Genomic DNA, 19,584 nt, shown 5'->3' with positions numbered 1-19,584 from the left:
CGGAAAGCTATGTGGCAGCTCAAGCACTACTTCTGCTACCACCGGGAAAAGAGGTGTTCGTGAGGAGAGGTTGCCCAGGAACCTGAGGCCAGTTTCTGCAGCCCCCTCTCCAGCTTTCCCTGCAAGCGCAGCAGACAGAGCATGAAGAATGGAGGCACTGCTTCTTCAGGGTGAACAACCAGAGATCACCAGTGTCACTAGCGAGATATGGCACGAGCTGACTCTGATACTAAATCTGGTTTTACTTGCAGCAAAATTATTACTAATAAAACAACCTTTATTTGTCTGTAACATACCCAGCTGGACGGTGGGATTTAATTGCTTTGTTTTAAAATACGCACTGTGTACAATCTGCTTTGCTTAAAACATCAGGCTGCAGACCTGAGGACAATTTATTTCAACGGTAGCAAGGCTGCAGAAGATCGAATTGTCTCTTTTCTCTATTCTTCCCACACCACCCACTGCAAGGAGACCTTTCTATGCAACCGAAGCAAATGAAACTGCAGGAACAGTTCTGAAGTAATTTTTTGGCATGGGAGTTTTAATGGTACACATATCATCTGATTAGGTCTGGGTTTGGATGTCAAGTTCACATACTGTTGTGTAATCAAACACCAAATAACGGGAAAGTTATAAGAATTTTTTAAATCTATCAGATGTTCATATAGCACTGTTGCAAACCATCTGGTCTCAGTTATCTGCTAAATCAAGATAATGGGTGGTATCCATCATTACTGATGAATGATTCATGGTAACATATCAGTATACTCTTGACCCGTAGCTGAGGTAATGCAGAGTTCTCTTTTGCTATTATCTTCCCAGAGTCGGTTGATTCGCTACGGAGTAAAGAGTAAAAGTCATGGTAATATTTCCAAAGACTGAATTCCCTAAGTTAAATTTTGAGTATATTTCAGATTTCGTTAACCATCCTCCTCTGGCTTGTTTGGAGATGCATGTGCTTTACACGTTACAGTGACTGTCCATTTGACCTGAATGTTAAGTGTTTTTCATCACTTTTCAGATCATGAAACCTTTTGAAGAAAGTCAGTCAAGTTTTTAAGTCTGCAACCACAGACACTGCTTTGGCAGAAGTGTAGGCATGGAGATAAATATAAACAGATGTTTGGGGTTTATTTTATGAAGGGAATATTTTCTTTTCAATGCCCACATTAACATTAGTGGGAGTTACGCAAAGGCAGTGAGAGACTATACCCACCGATGATTAATCTAAAATGTCTGCACAACTTGAATGAATCGAGCGCTGCGTGCAACTGATACCCGAATACAATCAAGACTCTGTCATTGATCTTTTTTATTTTTTTAACAGCCCTCCAAACCAATTTTGTATTGGGTGCTGGGAGCAAATGTAATGAATATAAATACAGGACCAAATTTTGCCAGCTGCTAAAAATGCGTGCAACTCCCACTGACTTCAGTGGAAGCATGTGCATATGGGGGCAGAATCCAACCCTTAGTAAATATGAAATGATCAAGATAATAAAATAAGTTGACGCTGTGGTGTCAAATCTTTAATTCTTTTCAAAGTTCTTGATTTGAATATGAAAGCTGCTGATTAAAAGATGCAGGATTATTCCCATACCCAGTTAAAGCTGAATTATTTGGAACATTTTTTTCATAAGATGCTGTCAGGAACAGCTTGATTGCTATCTATACTCTCTCAGCTCCTCTCTGAAGCAACATTAGCAGTTGTCACATAGAGGATTATGAAGTCTCAAAAACTCTTTATAAAACCACCAATTTCAATTACTGGAATTGCCAAACTAGTTTCATACCAATAAGCTTGATATTGTTGTCTTCATCTAGCAACAGATTTTCTATCTTCAAGTCTCTGAAAGAAATAAAATATTTTGAGTGAGCCTCCAAAATAATGAAGCAGCTTCCCATCACTCTCATCAGTGTATTTACAAGATTCATATATAATAACATGTATAATGCAAGCAGTGCACACAGTTCCACATTCAAAGCAGAAAGCCCCATGCATTGTCTCCTCTCCAAAATTACCAGTGCTTTCACACACAGTTTCACACCTATTCTTCAGGCACAAAATGACTTTATAAACATTCGTCAGAACATCCTGTAATTAATCAGGTTCTTCAAATTTCTCATGTACTTAAAAGTTTGCAGAAATCTTATAAATTGGAAACATTTCAAAAATATGTTTTTGGAATTGGAAATCACTTTCTCTTTATTCTTCACAACCAAAGGCTCTTCACTGGCCGCAGCTGAAGAATAAACCTTCTTCTGCAGAGACCCGAGGAGTCAAAACGTCTTTCTTCCGCTGTTGTCTACAAGGGAGACCAGAATCAACCTTCCCTGGGGATGAAGCATCCAAACTCCTTACAGAGGTGGTCAGCATTGGTACTCCCATATGCTACAGATGAAAACTGAGGCTGAGGGATTGAAACGACTTGCCCAATACCAGTCAGAAGGCCAGTAACAAAGCTGAGAGAAGCCACACAGGTTGTCTGAGTGCCACTTTAGTGCTTTCTCCACTGTGCCTCCCTGCCCGACCCCACAGAGCCCATACAGATCAAGACCTGGACCAGTTTTGAGAGAGAGAGGATAAAAAGAAAATGGTCTCTTTCTACAAGACGACCGGCCCTTCTTCTGATAGGTATGTCAGCACATTGTTCACTTCACACGTGCGCTCTCATCATTTAAGAATGTGGTTGCGCTTTCCTAAATCATGTTCTACCTAAGAAAAATATCCCAGAGGTTACCCCCTCCAAAACCACCCCAAAACATCAAACTGTACAGACTAGGCATTAAGTATAACATGAAAAAAATCCATTAAGTTGCTACACGACTTGTCCATGACTCCTAGCAGTTGGCTGTGTCTTTATCACAAGAATTCTTCCCCCATCCAGACTGTGGTGGGTTGACCCTGGCTGAGGGCCAGGTGCCCACCAGAGCCACTCTATCACTCCCCTCCTTCTATAGACAGGGGAGAAAAAGTGCAACGAAAATCTTGTGGGTCAAGATAAGGACAGGGAGAGATCACTCACTAATTATCGTCACGAGCAAAACAGACTGAACTGAGAGTAGGAAATTAATCTAATTTATTACTAAGCAAAACAGAGTAGAGGAATGAGAAATAAAATCAAATCCTAAACCACCTCCCCCCACCCCTCCCATCTTCCCGGGCTCAACTTCACTCCCGGCTTCAACCTCCACCCCCCTCAGCGGCACAGGGGGACGGGGAACGGGGGTTATGGTCAGTTCATCACACATTGTCTCTGCCGCTTCTTTGTCCTCAGGGGGAGGACTCCTCTCATTGTTCCCCTGCTCCAGCGTGGGGTCCCTCTCACGGGAGACAGTCCTTCACAAACTGGTCCAACGTGAGTCTCTCCCACGGGCTACAGTCCTTCGTGAACTGCTCCAGCGTGGGTCCCTCCCATGGGGTGCAGACCTTCAGGAGCAGACTGCTCCAGCGTGGGTCCCCCACGGGGTCACAAGTCCTGCCAGCAAACCTGCTCTGGCGTGGGCTCCTCTCTCCACGGGTCCACAGGTCCTGCCAGGAGCTTGCTCCAGCGTGGGCTTCCCACGGGGCCACAGCCTCCTTCAGGTGCCTCCACCTGCTCCGGCGTGGGGTCCTCCATGGGCTGCAGGTGGAATCTCTACACCCCCTCATCCTTCCTCCATGGGCTGCAGGGGGACAGCCTGCTTCACCATGGTCTTCACCACGGGCTGCAGGGGGATCTTACTCCGTCGCCTGGAGCACCTCCTCCCCCTGCTTCTGCACTGACCTGGGTGTCTGCAGAGTTTCTTACATCTTCTCACTCTCTCTGGCTGCAAAAGCGCTCTCTAAGTGTTTTTCTCTTTCTTAAATATGTTATCACAGAGGCTCTGATTGGCTTGGCCTTGGCCAGCGGCAGGTCCATCTTGGAGCCGGCTGGCATTGGCTCTATCAGACCCAGGGGAAGCTTCTAGCAGCTTCTCACAGAAGACACCCCTGTAGCCCCCCTGCTACCAAAACCTTGCCACGCAAACCCAACACACAGACATAAAGCATTTCTAACAATCAGCATGCCGGGCTATCAATAGCTCAGATGGGCAGCGATGCTTCTCCCAGCACGCTTTGGAAAAATCTGGATAATAAAGCCATCAGCTATAATTATGGGAAGTCAGTGACATCCATGGTATTTTGCCTTTGTAAGGCAAAGGGACTAATGAAGGATGCCTCTATTACAGATGAAAATATAAAGCTTAATAAAATAAGACAAGTAAACCAACCAAACCAAACAAAGCACTTCCACAAGAAAGGATCTGGGAAAGAAAGAAAAATAACTGTGACCAACTCCAACCTTTTTTAAAACGTTCCTCTCCATTTCATTTTATGCCCATGCTGTGTCAAATTGACCTGAGGCAGAAGAGTACTTGCAGGTAGGATGCCACTCACTTCATCAACACGACCACAAGGACCTTCTCCAAACAGATGTTTCTACACTCCAGTAAGCATTTCTTGCACATTTTCCTTGCTTCGCATGTGAAAAGAAATAGGGGAAATACTATATAGATCTACCAAAGGAGAGTATTTTGCAAATTTCAAGTATTTGGGGCAATACCCAGGCTTTCCTAGAGCGTTCAGCTGAACATGAGGCTTCCCGAGGAGAGGACTGCCTTCTGCACCAGTCCTCTTTGCGGGGAAGCAACGTAACTCGGTCAATAAAGCACAAGCCTGAGAGACAGAAGGACGGGACCCAGTGTGTTAACTTGAGGAAACCAGCCACATTAAAAGTGACAGCTAATTTCAAATACCACAGGAAAGATGTAACCACATTTGGCCGTGTTTTGACTAAGACCCAGCCTACAAAGAGCCTACTCTCCAGCCCTGCTCCCGCTCTGAGGGCGAGCACCAGCTTTGGGCCATGCACCCCATAAGCCTGGCTGGCAACCATGGCATCCTTCTCCTCATCTGCAGGAGGCTCCATGTGCCACGACGGCGCTGCAGATACACCGCTCTGCGTCCTCCAGAAAGAGCTTCCCTTGTAGGGCAACCGCTGCCACTGACAAATGGCTTCCTTGTAGGAAGATGTGCCCTGCCAGATGGATCTGGATCAACCCACTTTGCTTCCCTCTACTGCCAAAAAAGGGCTTATTTCTTCATGTCTTGCATCTTTATTGCTTGCAGGTGGAGGTTTTCACAGACAGCACGATTAGCCTTTAGAAAGATATCAGGGCCGGGAATTTAACAGGAGAGACTGCCAAAAAAACATTATGGGAAAGAGGAAAAAAACAAACCAAACCCCACAAAACTGAACTGAAATCAGCAGAAGCACATGGAGCTTCAAGTCACACACTGCAATGCTCAGTATGATGTCTCAAAGCAAGGAGGAAGATCATTGGGAAGCTCTGAGTATACTGAACATTAGCTAAGAAGAGGTAAGACTTTAAAAATAAAGGCAAGGGAACAGAAAGATGAAAGCTGTAAGTTGAGGAGAAGAGACATGCAGGCAATTAGAATGATAAATGAGTGACAGGAAGGCTAAAAATAAACACAAGAAAAGATATTTAAAAGGATTCAAGGTTAAAAAAATAAAACTAAAGGTAAATATTACAGGGCATTTTAAAGCTAACAGAGGAAAAAATAAACATTTAAATATAGCCTCAGTATAGAGTGCAATCAGACCTGGTTAATTAAAGATGTTTACCCATATGTCTATTCTCAGCAGATTTGCTGGTAAGTGGTAACTGATCTAATGGTCCATATGCACCACATTTTTTTCAAACCATATCAATACAGAAGTACTTTTTCTTTTGGTCTGACACTGTGAGCTAGGACAACAGGTTTTTACTCCTTGATACAACCTAACAAGAAGATTCCACGCAAACCAGCCTTCGAAATGCAAAGCTAAAGCCGTATGACACCAAACCAAAAATCCCCAGACCAAGCCATAGTTTGAGAACTGCTGCTACACAGATGTGGACCTTAGGGTGGGCACCGGGCAGGACCCCTGGGCAGCCTGATCCTCTGCAACAGGCTGGCAGTGGGGCACAGAGATGGCAGCGACCTGCAGCCAGGACAGAGCCCGTGTGTCTGGACAAGACCCACTTCCATCAGGACAGAAGGGTTATTCAGTGAACACTTTAAGAGACTTTAACAATGCACCAAATTACCCTCCCTTTAACAAAAAAGTGCGGTGGTACAATCCAATTATGTATCTGCTCATCCTACGGAGATGATCGGACAGGACCGATTTCCTCAAAGTTCTTAAATGCTTTGGCAGTTCTGTCCAATTCAAATTTAAATTATTTTTTACAAAGAGAGGCTCACCTGAGTTGCTGCTTTGTTTAAATGTTTACATTAACTCATTGTAATGGAAAAAGTAGCACCATTACACCCAAAAGTGTTAGGGAACCCTGACTTTCATGCACTATATTATAATCATAGAATCACAGAATGGTTTGGGTTGGAAAGAACCTCAAAGATCATCCAGTTCCAACCCCCCTGCCATGGGCAGGGACACCCTCCACTAGACCACGTTGCCCAAAGCCCCATCCAGCCTGGCCTTAAACACTTCCAGGGATGGGGCCTCCACAACCTCTCTGGGCAACCTGTTCCAGTGCCTCACCACCCTCACAGTAAAGAATTTCTTCCTTATATCTAACCTAAATCTGCCCTCCTTCAGTTTAAGGCCATTACCCCTTGTCCTGTCGCTCCATGCCCTTGTAACCAGTCCCTCACCATCTTTCCTGTAGGACCCTTCAGGTACTGGAAGGCAGCTAGAAGGTCTCCCCGGAGCCTTCTCTTCTCCAGGCTGAACAACCCCAACTCTCTCAGCCTGTCTTCATAAATGGTTTAACAAACAAAAGCAAACACTCTGCCTTATTTATTTTAGTCAGCGGAATTTTTTGCATGTTTTTAATAGCTGGAGAAGAAATGTAGTTGCTGGAGACCTTAAGTTTCCCTCCTCGAGGTAAATCTGATCTTCTTCCTTACTGTCTTGGCGCCTCAAAAAATAGGACTAAAGGATTTATTTTTTTTTCCCCTTTAGCAAATTTTTGGCATTCATTGCTGAAACACTTCAAAATACCAGAGTGCACCCTCAGTGATTAAATATCAGAAGAACAAAAAGGTTTACCTTTTTCTGAGGGCTTAGCTCCATGACGTTGAGAGCGTTTAACTATGGTACACGATAGTCAAATTTATTAATACTGAAGACACTCAAGAAAGATCAAGCTGCATTACTACAACATGAAGAATCAGCATATATTTATGCCTTGTCAGTGTGCAAAGCTAGCAGCATACAGCCATCGTTCCCCGTATTTGAAATCACGCCTTCTTCATGGGATTGCTTGTTTGGGAGTTTGTTCTGCTGTTGATGGGGCTGATTTTTCTCCGGCTTTGCTCGGAGTTTCAGAGACCACTTTGGAAACCCCAACTGCAGCCGGTGACTCCACCAAGCAACACGAGCCTGCTTCACTGAGTGAGCTACCCCAGGCTTCCGCTGTCGGCTCAGCGTGCTTTGGAAAGAAGCTTGTTCAGTGCCATTGCAGGCATCAGGCAGCAAAATTGAAGTTTTTGCATTTTACATTTTATTTCTTGTCTGGGGGAGCAGCGATGAGAAGGAAGGTTTTACCAGCAAGCAGCTGCAAAGCAGCAGTGGTTGGCTGCTGTCTCCAGCATCTTATTTTTAATCATAACAGCATCATGAAAAATCAGTCCTTAACTACCAACCCACAAGCCTGCTTTCTAGCCCCATGTAAGAGCTGGAGGTGAGCCGGAAAGGTTGCAGAGATTTGGGTTCATCATCACATCAGTATACATTTCATAGGCTTTGTTATCAAAATATTCTTTATATTCTGATTCTTTTATCAGTCACGACATCACTGAATTCAATGCAGTTGCTTCTGCAAAAGAGGAATTCAGTCCATTGTCTTCACTAAAACAATGTTTAGTTTGTTTACAGCTGAGTACTCCAAGACAGAATGCCCAAAGGTAATTCTGAAATCTGACATAAAATAGAAAGACAAACCAGCTTTGCACTTCAAAAGGAGACTTTGTGCTGCAGTGCAGGATCTGTCATAAATATTGCATCAGCAGACAGACTATTGCCACTTAAAATTAATAGGGTGGAAGTTATCAAAGCTAACATGTCAAAGTAGCAGATACCAAGGCAGGAATCCCGTAGCACCCTGAGCAACTGGATCATATGGCACCACCTTACTCTGCTTGGGAAAGAGATCATGGGAAAACATACAAACTCCGCGCAAAATCTCAGGGGGTTTTTGTGTCTTTCAAACTCCTGATCTGCTTTTAAATACAAAACGGCAGTGGAAGGTATGAATATGCTGCCACGAAGACGGAAAAAGGGGGAATACAGAGAGCTATCTTTGCTACCAATACATTATTAAATTCTTTTCTTTGACATCCTGACAGTAATTGCACTGAATGCAATTGAATTTTGTTAAAATTACTTTAAAAGGGTTGTTGAGAATTTCCTGTGGGATGCAGTGGCAAGCACCAAGGCTTTCACTTCATTTTCTCTGTTGTCCTTACGCTCCCAAGGGGCTTATTGTTCATCCGGCTTTTTGACAGCATGAAGGCCTATGTAAACACCCTCTGAAAAGAGAAAGCTTCACCAGATACTGCCATTTGGGTTTGTTTTCCTCTGTCAGAGGGAAAGATAAATATTCCTACCTGATTCACAGCTGAGCTTGTTGCAAGTATATTTTTAGCAACCAACCAGCTCTTCTGATAGAAGGAATGAAACACAAATGATTACATGAAATGATATTTAGAATAGCGGCATTTCTTTTTTCGGCGAGCGGCCAAGGAGTTCTGAACCCTGGACACCCCTCACCAAAGATGTAGGTTCTGCACTCAGGAACTTGCAGTCTTCATCCATCGTGGGAGATTAAATATTTGTAATTTAAAATACATCTATACAGTCAAACATGAGGTTTTGGGCTTTTTTTACCTCTCTAAATAAAGTGAGGTTTCTTGGAGTATTTTAGTTTTAGGCTGTTTGCACATGAGTGCCTCTTAACAGATGCATTTCCATTGAGTTCTGGGTCCCAGCTCTTGTCCAAAGCTCAGAGTGCTTTTCTGCCATGCCAAGTCTTGATTGTAAGTCATGAAGCTTACCAAGTAATATTCATCAAATAACGTAATCAAATTTCATATGACTTATTTCATCTGGCTTTTTTTCATCCTGCATTAAACAACAGGGCAAGTCATCTGTATTACTCCCTGAATAACGCAGACAAAAACGCTGGTAATAAAATAAGTCAGTGAACACTTTTCAGTGTCCTGCCCCATTCAACATGAACAATGAAAGTATTTGGAGAGAGACAAACAGCAGACCATTTTCTGGTCTAGGATGCCATGTTTTGTTCCACACGCAGTGAACGCGAACACCCACAGATCACCACATAGATGAAAGTGCTGTTATTTTTACCTGCTTTAAAAATAACAACAATAACAACAACAGAACATTGCCATTTCATCCAGGGTGAGAATGAATCAGATTTCTGCGCTATTTTTTCCCCCCTTTTCAGTTGCCGATTGAGTAGTCTGTTTTTAGAGTCGCCACGGTCAAATGCCAAGATGCTGAAGGACAACTCCTGGGGTAACTATTATTCTTTCTCCCTCTCTTGCTCGCGGAGAGCCAGGAGAATAAATATGGATCACACTGCCAGTGTTTTTCCTGCATCTCTACACTGCTCTACATACCTCGCTTGCAGAAGAAGTCAAGACATTGAGTGCTTAAGCTAAAGAAAATAGTTGCCGATATACTGCCTGTGATTCTGTCAAATTTTATCAGTTTAAGCAGAATTGGACCTGCTCATTATCCAGATGGAAGACTCCCAAGAACGAGCTCTGTGCCATGCTGTGATTTGAGAAATGGAGTGGATGGAGTACGCTGCCTTCGGGGTAAGGATTAATCCAACACCATGGGGCTGGACGGAGAGAGCTCAGCTGCCAGATGCAGCAGAGCATGTCAGTATTTGCAGGGCTGCTTCCTTCCTCCGCTCACGAAGGTCCCTCACACTTCAGTCTCTGTGAGCTGCGCTTATGGTCACAGAGACAGCAGAGAGAAAGAAGGGGTGAGGGCTACATCTGCTGCAAGAGTGCAGCATCCATATGGGAACTCGTGCTCACATTCTCTCCGGACCCCAAAGCCTTGCCTTCTTCCCACCACAGTAGCCTGTGAATTCTAGCTTGTACCTAGAGAATGAGCTATTTTGGTACAAACTGTGGGTTTGAGTCCTCTCTGAAAAAGAAGGGAATCAAAGCCAAACCCACCAACCTCCCATAAGTGCTTCAGACACTACGCAGAGGGGCAGTTTTTCAGGGAGAGGAACTGCTGCTGAACTCAACACTGCCGTTAAAAGCTAAATGCATTCATCTTGTTCCTGCCAGGTTTTCCTCTGCCCATCTCATAAACTTTGACCTTTTTCCTTCCTCTCTCTCTGTATATACCGGATATCAATTGATCCCTTAAAGCAATAAGTAGACTTCTTCCTTTTCCATGCTCTAAACTGTGGGGTTAATAATTTAAAGAGGTCAGCAGTTTATCTGCTGATAGCGAACCTGCAGAATAGACCTGGTGGCTGCTCAAATATTTATACTACACTGATACCAGAAATTTAGCTCGAGATAAGACCTCAGTACAACCAAGGTTGTATGTGCACGTAGCACCTATCCCTAACAGATCACAGGGAACATGCAGACTCAAGACAAAAAAAGCAGTTTTCAGAGCGCATGGAGTTCCACCAAGCCAGATGCACCCGACAGTGCTGCACAGCGGTAGGCAGCTCAGCGCGCAGCTGGGCACAGCTGGAGGAGCTGGCTGTTGGCTGCCTTCAGGCAGTCTGCCAGCTGCCTGCACAGCAGCCCTGTGGACGGGTGTGCACAACAGCTCTCCATCAGAGAGTCATACAGAGTCAGCACAGCCAAGGAAATTAAGAACCAGATCCTCAGAAGTATTCAGGTGTCTAGCTCCTACTATGTGCCTGCATAACCTCAGAGGATGAGGCCTACACAACTTGCTCATCACCATATGGGAAGTATGTAGGAGTCCAGACTTAGCACCAGTTGGCCCAAATTTAGAAAGCGAAGCCTCCTTCTTAGACACCACCCTATAAATACACCTAAGACAAGAAAAGGAGACATACTGGCTCGGACCAAAGGTCCACCCAGCCCACTGTCCTCCTGTCTCCATAGCAGCCAAGAACACGTAAGCGGGGAAGGGAACAGGGACAGGCGATCATGTGTGATACCTCCACCTGTACTCTCCTAGCCTCTATCACTTGCTGCTCAGGGACTTCAGGCAGAGGCAGCTACTCCTTATTCAGCAACTCTCTGCAGACTTCTCTCTGATGAACTTGTCTTCCTTCCCGTCAGCCCAGGTAAATCTCTTCCTCCTGCAAGGAGAGCCACATCCTGCTTGTACACTGATTGAATGAAGGTCCTAAGGAAAGAAAGTGATGTATCACCACAGCTCTGGATCTCTCCTGAGATAACACTGTGAGATGAACTGAACAGTTGCATGCTCTGCATTGTACTTCACAGTATTCAGACTTGTGAGGTCCTGTTGGGGTGATATAACCAGTGGGAAAAGCAGAAGAGCAGAAGCAAGGGACTTCTGTGGTTCCATTCAGGCTTTGTCCCAGCTGTGTCTCTGTGAGGCTTTGGGCAAATCAGTTCTTCTCCCCATACTGCTGTATTTCCACCAGTAAAACAACAGACGCAACCACCTCCTCAAAGAAATAGTGAAATGATTCATTAGTTAATGTTGGTACAGTGCTCTGAAGAGGCAAAATAGTGGAACTTGCAGGGAAAGAGCCCTACTTTTGCAAAGCGCAGGCTTATCTTTAAGGACATGGAGTCAGCACAGCTGCTGTGCGCTCACCTGAAGTTGCGTGCTTACTTAAGTGCTTTCTGCAGATACTTTCTAATGTCTACAATAGGAGCATTTAAACAATATCATGAAGATTAGCCAAAAAAGCTGTCAGGAATAAGATTTTATAAGGAAGACTCCTTACTATACAAATAAATGCCAAAATACCACTTAGATGCTCTGAGATAAATTTTAACCGGAGAGGTTTTTTAAGATTACCTGTGAACTACTCCTGCCCGGTGAAGATGTTCAACTGCCAGGATAAGCTGCCGGATATATTTGCGCGCTTCATGCTCCTCAAGTCTTTTTTTCTCATAGATCTTATGCATCAAGTTGCCACCAGGGCACAGCTCCATGACAAGGTAGTAGCTGTTCTCAGTTTCCAATATATCCAGCAGCTGAGCAATATTCGGGTGGCGGATCATTTGCTGGATCTGCCCTTCCCGTCGCAGATTCTTGGTGACATAGGTGTCCTTTTTGGCTCTTTTCTTGTCAATTACTTTCACTGCCACCTAACGAAAAAATAGAGGAGAAGGGGTTGTTAGCAGTCACACCGATGATTTATGGCTTTAACCTTGTATAAACAATGTCATTAACCATACCCAAACACTTAGCACACTTAATGGTGGACAGTTATTTCATTTATTTTCTCAGAAAGTCTTCAGGCTGGCATTTAAAAGTGTCATTTTTGGCTGTTCCTAGCTTTCGACATGAGACTTGAGATAATATATTTCTCAAACTAGAGCCAAATGTTAGTTTTGCATTATTAAAAAGAAAAAAATAAGTAAGAAAACCAAAATTATTTTGGTATCACTCTCCCGGCACCTTTCTTTTCCTTCTTTTAAAACGTACATGAAAGACAACCCCCCTGCTACTTCTAGAACCGAGCAACTCTGCAAAATTCAAGAAGGCAAAACTTTTTCTTTTTTTAATGCAAGTTCTCAGTGGCACATCTGCTCAGATGTCCAAGTCAGCTGCAGCCCATCGTGAAAGTATGTAATAAAACTAAGGAGGCTCCGTACCACAACCTACAACACAGCACGTGCTAGGGCCTATCCAAGTGCTTTCCTTCTCATTGCTGGTGCACAACGCCACGTGAGAACAAAAGGATGGGACCAAGTAGGATATTGCTCTTCTCTAGGCTTAAAGAGTCTGGTTCCTTTTATTGTTTTATTGGATTCCCTGAATAGGCATAATAAAAGTATCTGCCTTTTTCTGCCTCAAATTTATAGGCATTTATTTCTTTATTGAGGTTTCTTATTTAGACCGGGTGCTGCAGACTTCCAGGTCATCTGCGCCGGACAAAGATTTAACAGCTTGTGCCAGCTGAGCAACAAAAGGCACCGCGAAATCCTCCTCCGGGCTCCTCCTTTCCTCAGAGCTCTGCAACAAAGGAAGTCCTTCACCGCACACACCCCAACCCCGCAGCTCGCCCATCATTACCCAAGTGACAGCTGCTTGTTTGTCAGGATGAGGGCGGGGGGGAACGGTGCTTGGTATTTCTGCCCGACACTGAATTTTACGTGATGTGAAAGTGCCTTGTTTGCACGGGTATAGGTTCAGCAAAACGCACAGAAAATGCCATGATCCCTCTGCCTCCCCTACCCCCACATGGAGGCACAAAGATGCTGCAGCTGCATCTTTGCTGTTTGCCTTGATTTGGGAGAGTCTCCTGCGTTACCTTACTCCGACAACAAGAAGGAATAACAAATGTGGGGAAAACCTCAGAGTTTTACTTACCCTAGCCTTAACACCCAGGCAACAGCACAAGCCCAAGAGGCTTCCCTCCATCTCCGGCTTGTACAACATCCCTTCTCACGGCTGACGAATTAACTACTCGCAGCAAAACTCACTTTCAACTACAGCCAAGGACATCGTTACAACCCACAGCACTGTGGGCTGGTGGGCTTCGGCAACAGGGAGACAAACTTACTCAAAGCATAGCTGGCTGCCTTCCTAGCTTGAGAAAGTGCCAAGCACACGTCAAGCACATGACAGCTCCCAGTCTGACTAGCCTTACCTTTATTTTTTCTGCAAGCAAAGGAAAGGTTAAATTAGAGAACATCTGGGTTTTCCTTTAGAGAACAAAAGCCATGAAAAATATGGTCTGGAAATATGACAACCAAAATAGATCCAGACCCTTTGACACGAACACCTTGAACCAAAATCAAGTTTTATCAGCAGAGGAACTGAAGAATAAAACTACAGGAGCTGGGGCTTCATAGCCCGACTTAAGGGCCAGAAGTCAGGATCGCTGAGCATGTTATTAGCTGGATACATTTCTGCTGCTAAAAGATCATTCTGATGAAATACCCTTGATAAAGAGATAAGGCTGAACACCACACACGAGACAGCTGCTTGGGTGAAGCCCAGAGCAGCATCAGGACCATAAATGCCTGGAAGCTACATTCCTGACTAGTCACATTAGAGAAAGATCACTTAGTCTTAAGATAAAACAACAGGCAAATCAGAGCTTAACTTCACCATTTTTGAAAGCCTCAGGTGATTCACCAAGGAAACAGTCTTAAATTAGAATGTTCTTCCATCTAATGAGATAGGACCGTGAACACAGAGGCTTGCATAGATTATTTAGACTGCAAACCACAGAAGTTATTCTGGTGAGGACAAACAAATTCAGGGGTTACAGAAACATGAGATGCCAGTTTGTTTGCTGGCAACACAATACAATCTCTGCAAAAGTTTTAAAAAAAAAAAAAAAAAAAAAAGCTGATATTTTCCACAGCTGCAGGATACAAAACATGGAGTATTAACAGTATGGAACAGTAATCTGTTATCCATATCAGTAAGTCATCCCTGATTCATTGACCTTAAACCCCCCCCCCCCCCCCCCATTACTAAACACAGGCCTGTTTGCTGCCCAGGCTGAGCATGGCTCTGGGGAGCAGGGGCAATCACCTGAACCCAGGAGACAGAGCCAACTATGTGACTACTTGATGACTTTTCTACTATCACAAAGAATTAGCTTTCTGTACCTTAAGGACAAATTTTCTCCTCAATTTTGACAGATACTTGGTCAGGCACCCTATCTATCCCAGCAGAGAAGCAAAGCTGCTTTCAGACCCACCCCTGACTCCGAGGTACCTTTCCCCCTTCAACACCTTCGGCATCAAATCCGAGAGACCCACCAGCACAGCTGACAGAGCTGACAGTTTTGTTTCAGCAACAACTTTGCATAGGAGAAAGAGAAGAGTAAAGCACTAGGTAAGACTACGGGACACTTGCATCGGCACAGGAGAGAGGCAGGAAACTAGCTTCAGCGCGATAGCGCTTGCTCCTGGGACAGATGCACGTGGGACCTTGCCTCCTTGCCTAGGTCTGTGCTGCAGGACAGGGCATCCCGGCAACATCTCAGACAGATGCTCCTCTTCTTTGCCTCAGGAACTACTCAACAGCCAGGGTCTTTAGAGAAACCTCTATATAGCTAAAGAAAAAAAAATTGTAGTTGACCCGAACACACAAGCAGCCTATCCACTTTCATATGGATGTTCTCCGTAATAGCTTTTAGCTTTTGTTCCTCTGTTCCTCGTGGGTCTTTTTCCTTACTACTCCTTTCACTTACTCTCCTGTCCTCCTAGGCAATGCCCCTTCTCTTGCACTGCTCTTGTTGCTTTTGCTTTCTTGTAGGATCGCTCTGCTTGACTAAATGAAATGCACCCCACAGTACAAGGGTTGTGCAAAGGGGTGAGCACTCTCAAGCAGAGTCCCTGTCAGGTTTTTTTTTTAGCTTGTTTGGGTTTCTTGGATTTTCCTCTGATTTACAATTTTCTCTGAAGCATACAGAGGAAATTTAGGGATCAAACTCTGCATTCAGTTACTCCAGGGTTGACTTAGTTCAATATCCCTGATTTTGAGTTCATCCAGAGTTAGACCAAGGTAAATGAAGATCAAATGTGCCCCAATGCATTTAATATACACAGCCTCCTGTACGTGTATATGTGTGTGCATACACCTGAAACTTTCATTCATGCAGAAGGAAAAATCATTCAGTAGAGAAAATTCTGTAGATGTTAGGTAACCATAAAACAAACACATTCGAGCTTTCATAACCTACTCAAGACATACCAGTTATTCGGTTTTGCTCTCCCAAGTTTTAAGTAGGGGCTCTTTGTCTCTGCATCGTGCCTATCTCCTGACTTGAACTCTTGACCAATATTGGCACAGAAATAAAAAATAAATGACAAAGCAAGTAATTACTCTGAATATGTAGGAACAGTGGCTCTTGACATTCAACACTTTGCTTTTGGCTAAACCTTTGCTGTGTAAATAAATAAATGGTTTAGGTTATTCTGTGTCATGAGCTACAAAGATGAGTAATAGACCATATTTTTGGTTCCCGAGTCCTACAATTATACCGTTGGAATGAATTACTTTCCTGAAGTTTATGGTGTGACACATCATATGAGCAATTGCTGCTTCTCTCGATCGTTGCACTAAAATAGCTCAGGTTGGGCTAAAGCATAGTGGAGCGGAGGTGAGGGGGAAGTGCAAGCACCACTCTTCTCCACAGATCCTTGGAGGAGACGGTGACATTGCTTACAGAACCAAGCAGCTAAAACACCATCAGCAAATACAGGCACGTGTCATCACCCAAACAAAGGCACGTGTTTGACACACACGGGTGGAAGATTTTTGCCAGCTAGTGCTTCAGGAGGGTTTGTGAATTTGCAAGAGAGAGGCGGGGAGGGTGGAGCTCACCGGCATCAAACTGCACAAAAACAGTCACAGCAAGGCCCTGAGAAAAAGCAAGAAGAGCTAGCTTAAAGGACCAAACGTTGGCTGAAGAGATCTGGGAGCCAGGGCTTCGGTTGCTAGATCGCTGCTGCATCCACAGAAAACACATTTTGCATCCTCTTTGCAAACAGTCGTGCCTCGAACTCTAAAGCTGCAACAAAGCATGGAAGGTGGCTCACACACATCCTGAGTGTGCCCCAGTGTAGCATCTGTATGTCCGTGCAAGAGGCACGTTTTGCAGTGGGCAGTTCCCCAGACCTGCACCCCAGCAGCACGCTGAGCCCACGGAGCCGGTGATGGGTCTGCTGTGCCAGGCAGGAGGAACCTCCAGGTGCTCAGTGGGCAGATGTCAAAGTCGTCTTCTCGCCCTCCCCTTCTGCTGGCTATTTATAACCCTGACAGTGACATTTGGAAAAATCACAGGTCAAGAAGTAGTGCTTTTGTCAGTGAGGGAAAGATGTTTGCTTACCCAGCGGACATGCAAAGGTCTACTCAGATCATTGCCCGACTGCTCCGCAGCAGTGTCGTTTTGTCAGAGTGTGGCTCTGTCTGAGACATTTTTTTTTTTTCTTTGGACCAACCCTCCGTAAATACTCTTCAGTGATGGAAACTTGCTTTGAAATTTTGTATTTTTCAGCTTCTGTTGTGCTTCAATAAGAAATCCAAGGCATGGTATGCCTGCAGTGTACTGCTGATGGGAAACCAAATGTTGGATACCAGGATGAAGCTAAACACAAAAACATAATAATATTGGGGGGGGAAGGGCAGATCCAAGCCTGCTGTAGAACCTATTTTCAACTGCATACAAAATTGATGGAAGGAAATCAGGTTTCTGGTTTTTGGTTGTGTGTTGTCCCCCGTCCCGTCCCCCAGCTGCACAGACCTTTATTCAAGCCATGGTTTTATAGTAAAAACATTTATTCCTCGACCTAACTTTCCCTGGTGGATCTCAAGCTTCAACCAGTTAAGACACACCACGATTCCACTTGAATAAAAAGCAAGTAACCGTCTGACCAGCAGCAACTTCAGTCACACGGTACATTAGCACTCTGGGAACCCAGGTCTGAGTTCAGCCTCCGGCTTCTTGCTTGCCAGATCGGATGTCTTTGCACAGGCCGTCTCTTGGCAGAAGGAAGCACCTCAATGGCAGCAAGCTTTCCTGTTTGCCAGAAAACGGGTTTTCTCAATGGCCTGTTTGCCGAGTCAAAGTCAAGAGGTCTTGAACAACACTCACGTCAGACGCTTGCAGTAACACCTAGAAAAACAGCTTCACAGTAATGACCCTGCCTGGCAAATAATGTTATAACGTGTTTAACTTTACAGAGAAGAGAAGATTGCACGTGGCCTTGCAAAATCAGGGTATGACATTTTGAGGATTTTTATTTAAGAGTTTTCTCCACTTACCCAACCACTTGAATTGCTTCCTTCTGCAAATTCTCTCCTAACTTTAAATAAGAGGAACTCAGTTACTGCAGACCTCTGCCAAAGGGAGCTCCAGCTGAATTGAGAGGAAACTGGACTGAATAAGAATCCAGCAAGCACCATGGGATTTGGCCAGGAGACCAACATAACACAAGACAAGCAACTTCAACTATTGGAGGGACTATTCAACTATTAGAGGGACAACCCCCTGCCTTTTTTTTTTTCTCCTCCTTTTTTTTTTTCTCCTCCTCTTTTTTTGCCAGAGTGTACTTCCAGCAGACCTGCTGGAGATGATGCCAAGCCAGGCAGCAGCACCGACTCTCAGCACCGTCCTGGGCCGCGGGCCATTGGAGGCCTGATGCACCCTGACCATTCAGATGAAGTTCAGAGCCACAGGCTACAGGGTGCAGCTGGGGGTACAGTCAATGGGAAGACCCGAGACCTGGACTTCTGCACCTAAATCCACAAACCTTTACTGTCTGGTTTAAGCTTAGCCAGGAGAACGAGACGATGAGCCAGACCACGTAGATATTTTATAGCCATTGTTAGTGCAAGCCCATCTCCAGCTCTTTTTTGAAATGCCTAAGAAGGCTCATGCAATGAATTCATTTTCTTTTCTTCCTTCCTTTCAGTGATAGCTTTCTGGCATCACTTGTAGCTTGCTTTGCATTTACCACTGTTCTCACCACAAAAATCTGAGCTTAGTTTTCAAAACCGGCTGGTGATTTTGGGTGGCCAATTCAAATCATATTAAACAGACCTAACTTTGAAGCCTGCGCAATTGTCAGCACAGTCCTGAAAGCAATCCCTTCAAGAGCACCTCAGTTTGGGCAACCAACCAGCCAGGCATATAACAAGCTGTTTTTTACAACTGAATCCAAGGATTAGAAAATGCCAACTTCATTCACTGGGTAGTGTTTATCCTTTCCTTTAGCTGTTACAGCTTAGCAATTTTTATAGTACAGCAAAAGATTTAATTTTTTTTTATATAGCAAGTTCCAGTATCTTAAGAAATAAAACATTAAAGAAACGGATCATCCAAGCAAACACATACCAGAAATCAGTAAACTGTACACCTTCAGCAAGGACCACACATGTCCCCGCTCAGGATAGAGAGAAATCACAGCTCTTCCGTTCGGACTGTCAGACACAGATGAGTCAAGACACCACCACAGAAACGCAAACTTAACTTCCACCATGCGACTGAACACAGTGAAACCATAAGAAAGGTAACACACTTGATGTTAAGCATTTGCCAAATTACCTTGTGGCCCATACCACCCAATACAGAGAAACTGTCTGAAGAGGCTCCCAGGGTGGCATTTTGGTGGGACTCCCTTCAGCTATCCTGCTTGGCTTCCCAGTTCCCTAACAAATGTTAGAATCCCGTTCACCTTTCAAGAACTGCTTTCAAAGAAGAACACAGAGCACTTCTGAGAGTATCACAAGAAGGTAACCACTTGCTAAACATTCTGCTTACAGCTTAGCCATTCACTTCAAGGAAGCCAGCAATCGTCCAAACCCACAGCAATGTGTAAAGGCA

At 44.4% G+C, this 19,584-nt stretch overlaps 1 protein-coding gene across 2 annotated transcripts in view; it reads right to left on the bottom strand.

Moving 5' to 3' along the window:
- HUNK (hormonally up-regulated Neu-associated kinase) overlaps positions 1–19,584 on the bottom strand; it is a 61,714-nt gene that overhangs the window by 28,064 nt on the left and 14,066 nt on the right. For both annotated transcript variants that reach the window (XM_075770910.1, XM_075770921.1), the window contains exons 2-3: positions 12,087–12,379; positions 1,794–1,849 (exon numbers count right to left, since the gene is read on the bottom strand). In XM_075770910.1, coding sequence (XP_075627025.1) covers positions 1,794–1,849; positions 12,087–12,379 — 349 coding nt within the window. The remainder of the gene's footprint in view (positions 1–1,793; positions 1,850–12,086; positions 12,380–19,584) is intronic.

The sequence above is a fragment of the Balearica regulorum genome, chromosome 1, assembly GCF_011004875.1.
Source record: "Balearica regulorum gibbericeps isolate bBalReg1 chromosome 1, bBalReg1.pri, whole genome shotgun sequence".
NCBI classification, from domain to species: domain Eukaryota; kingdom Metazoa; phylum Chordata; class Aves; order Gruiformes; family Gruidae; genus Balearica; species Balearica regulorum.
Note: the sequence above shows the minus strand (reverse complement) of the source record. Positions and strands in the feature narration are given on the sequence as shown.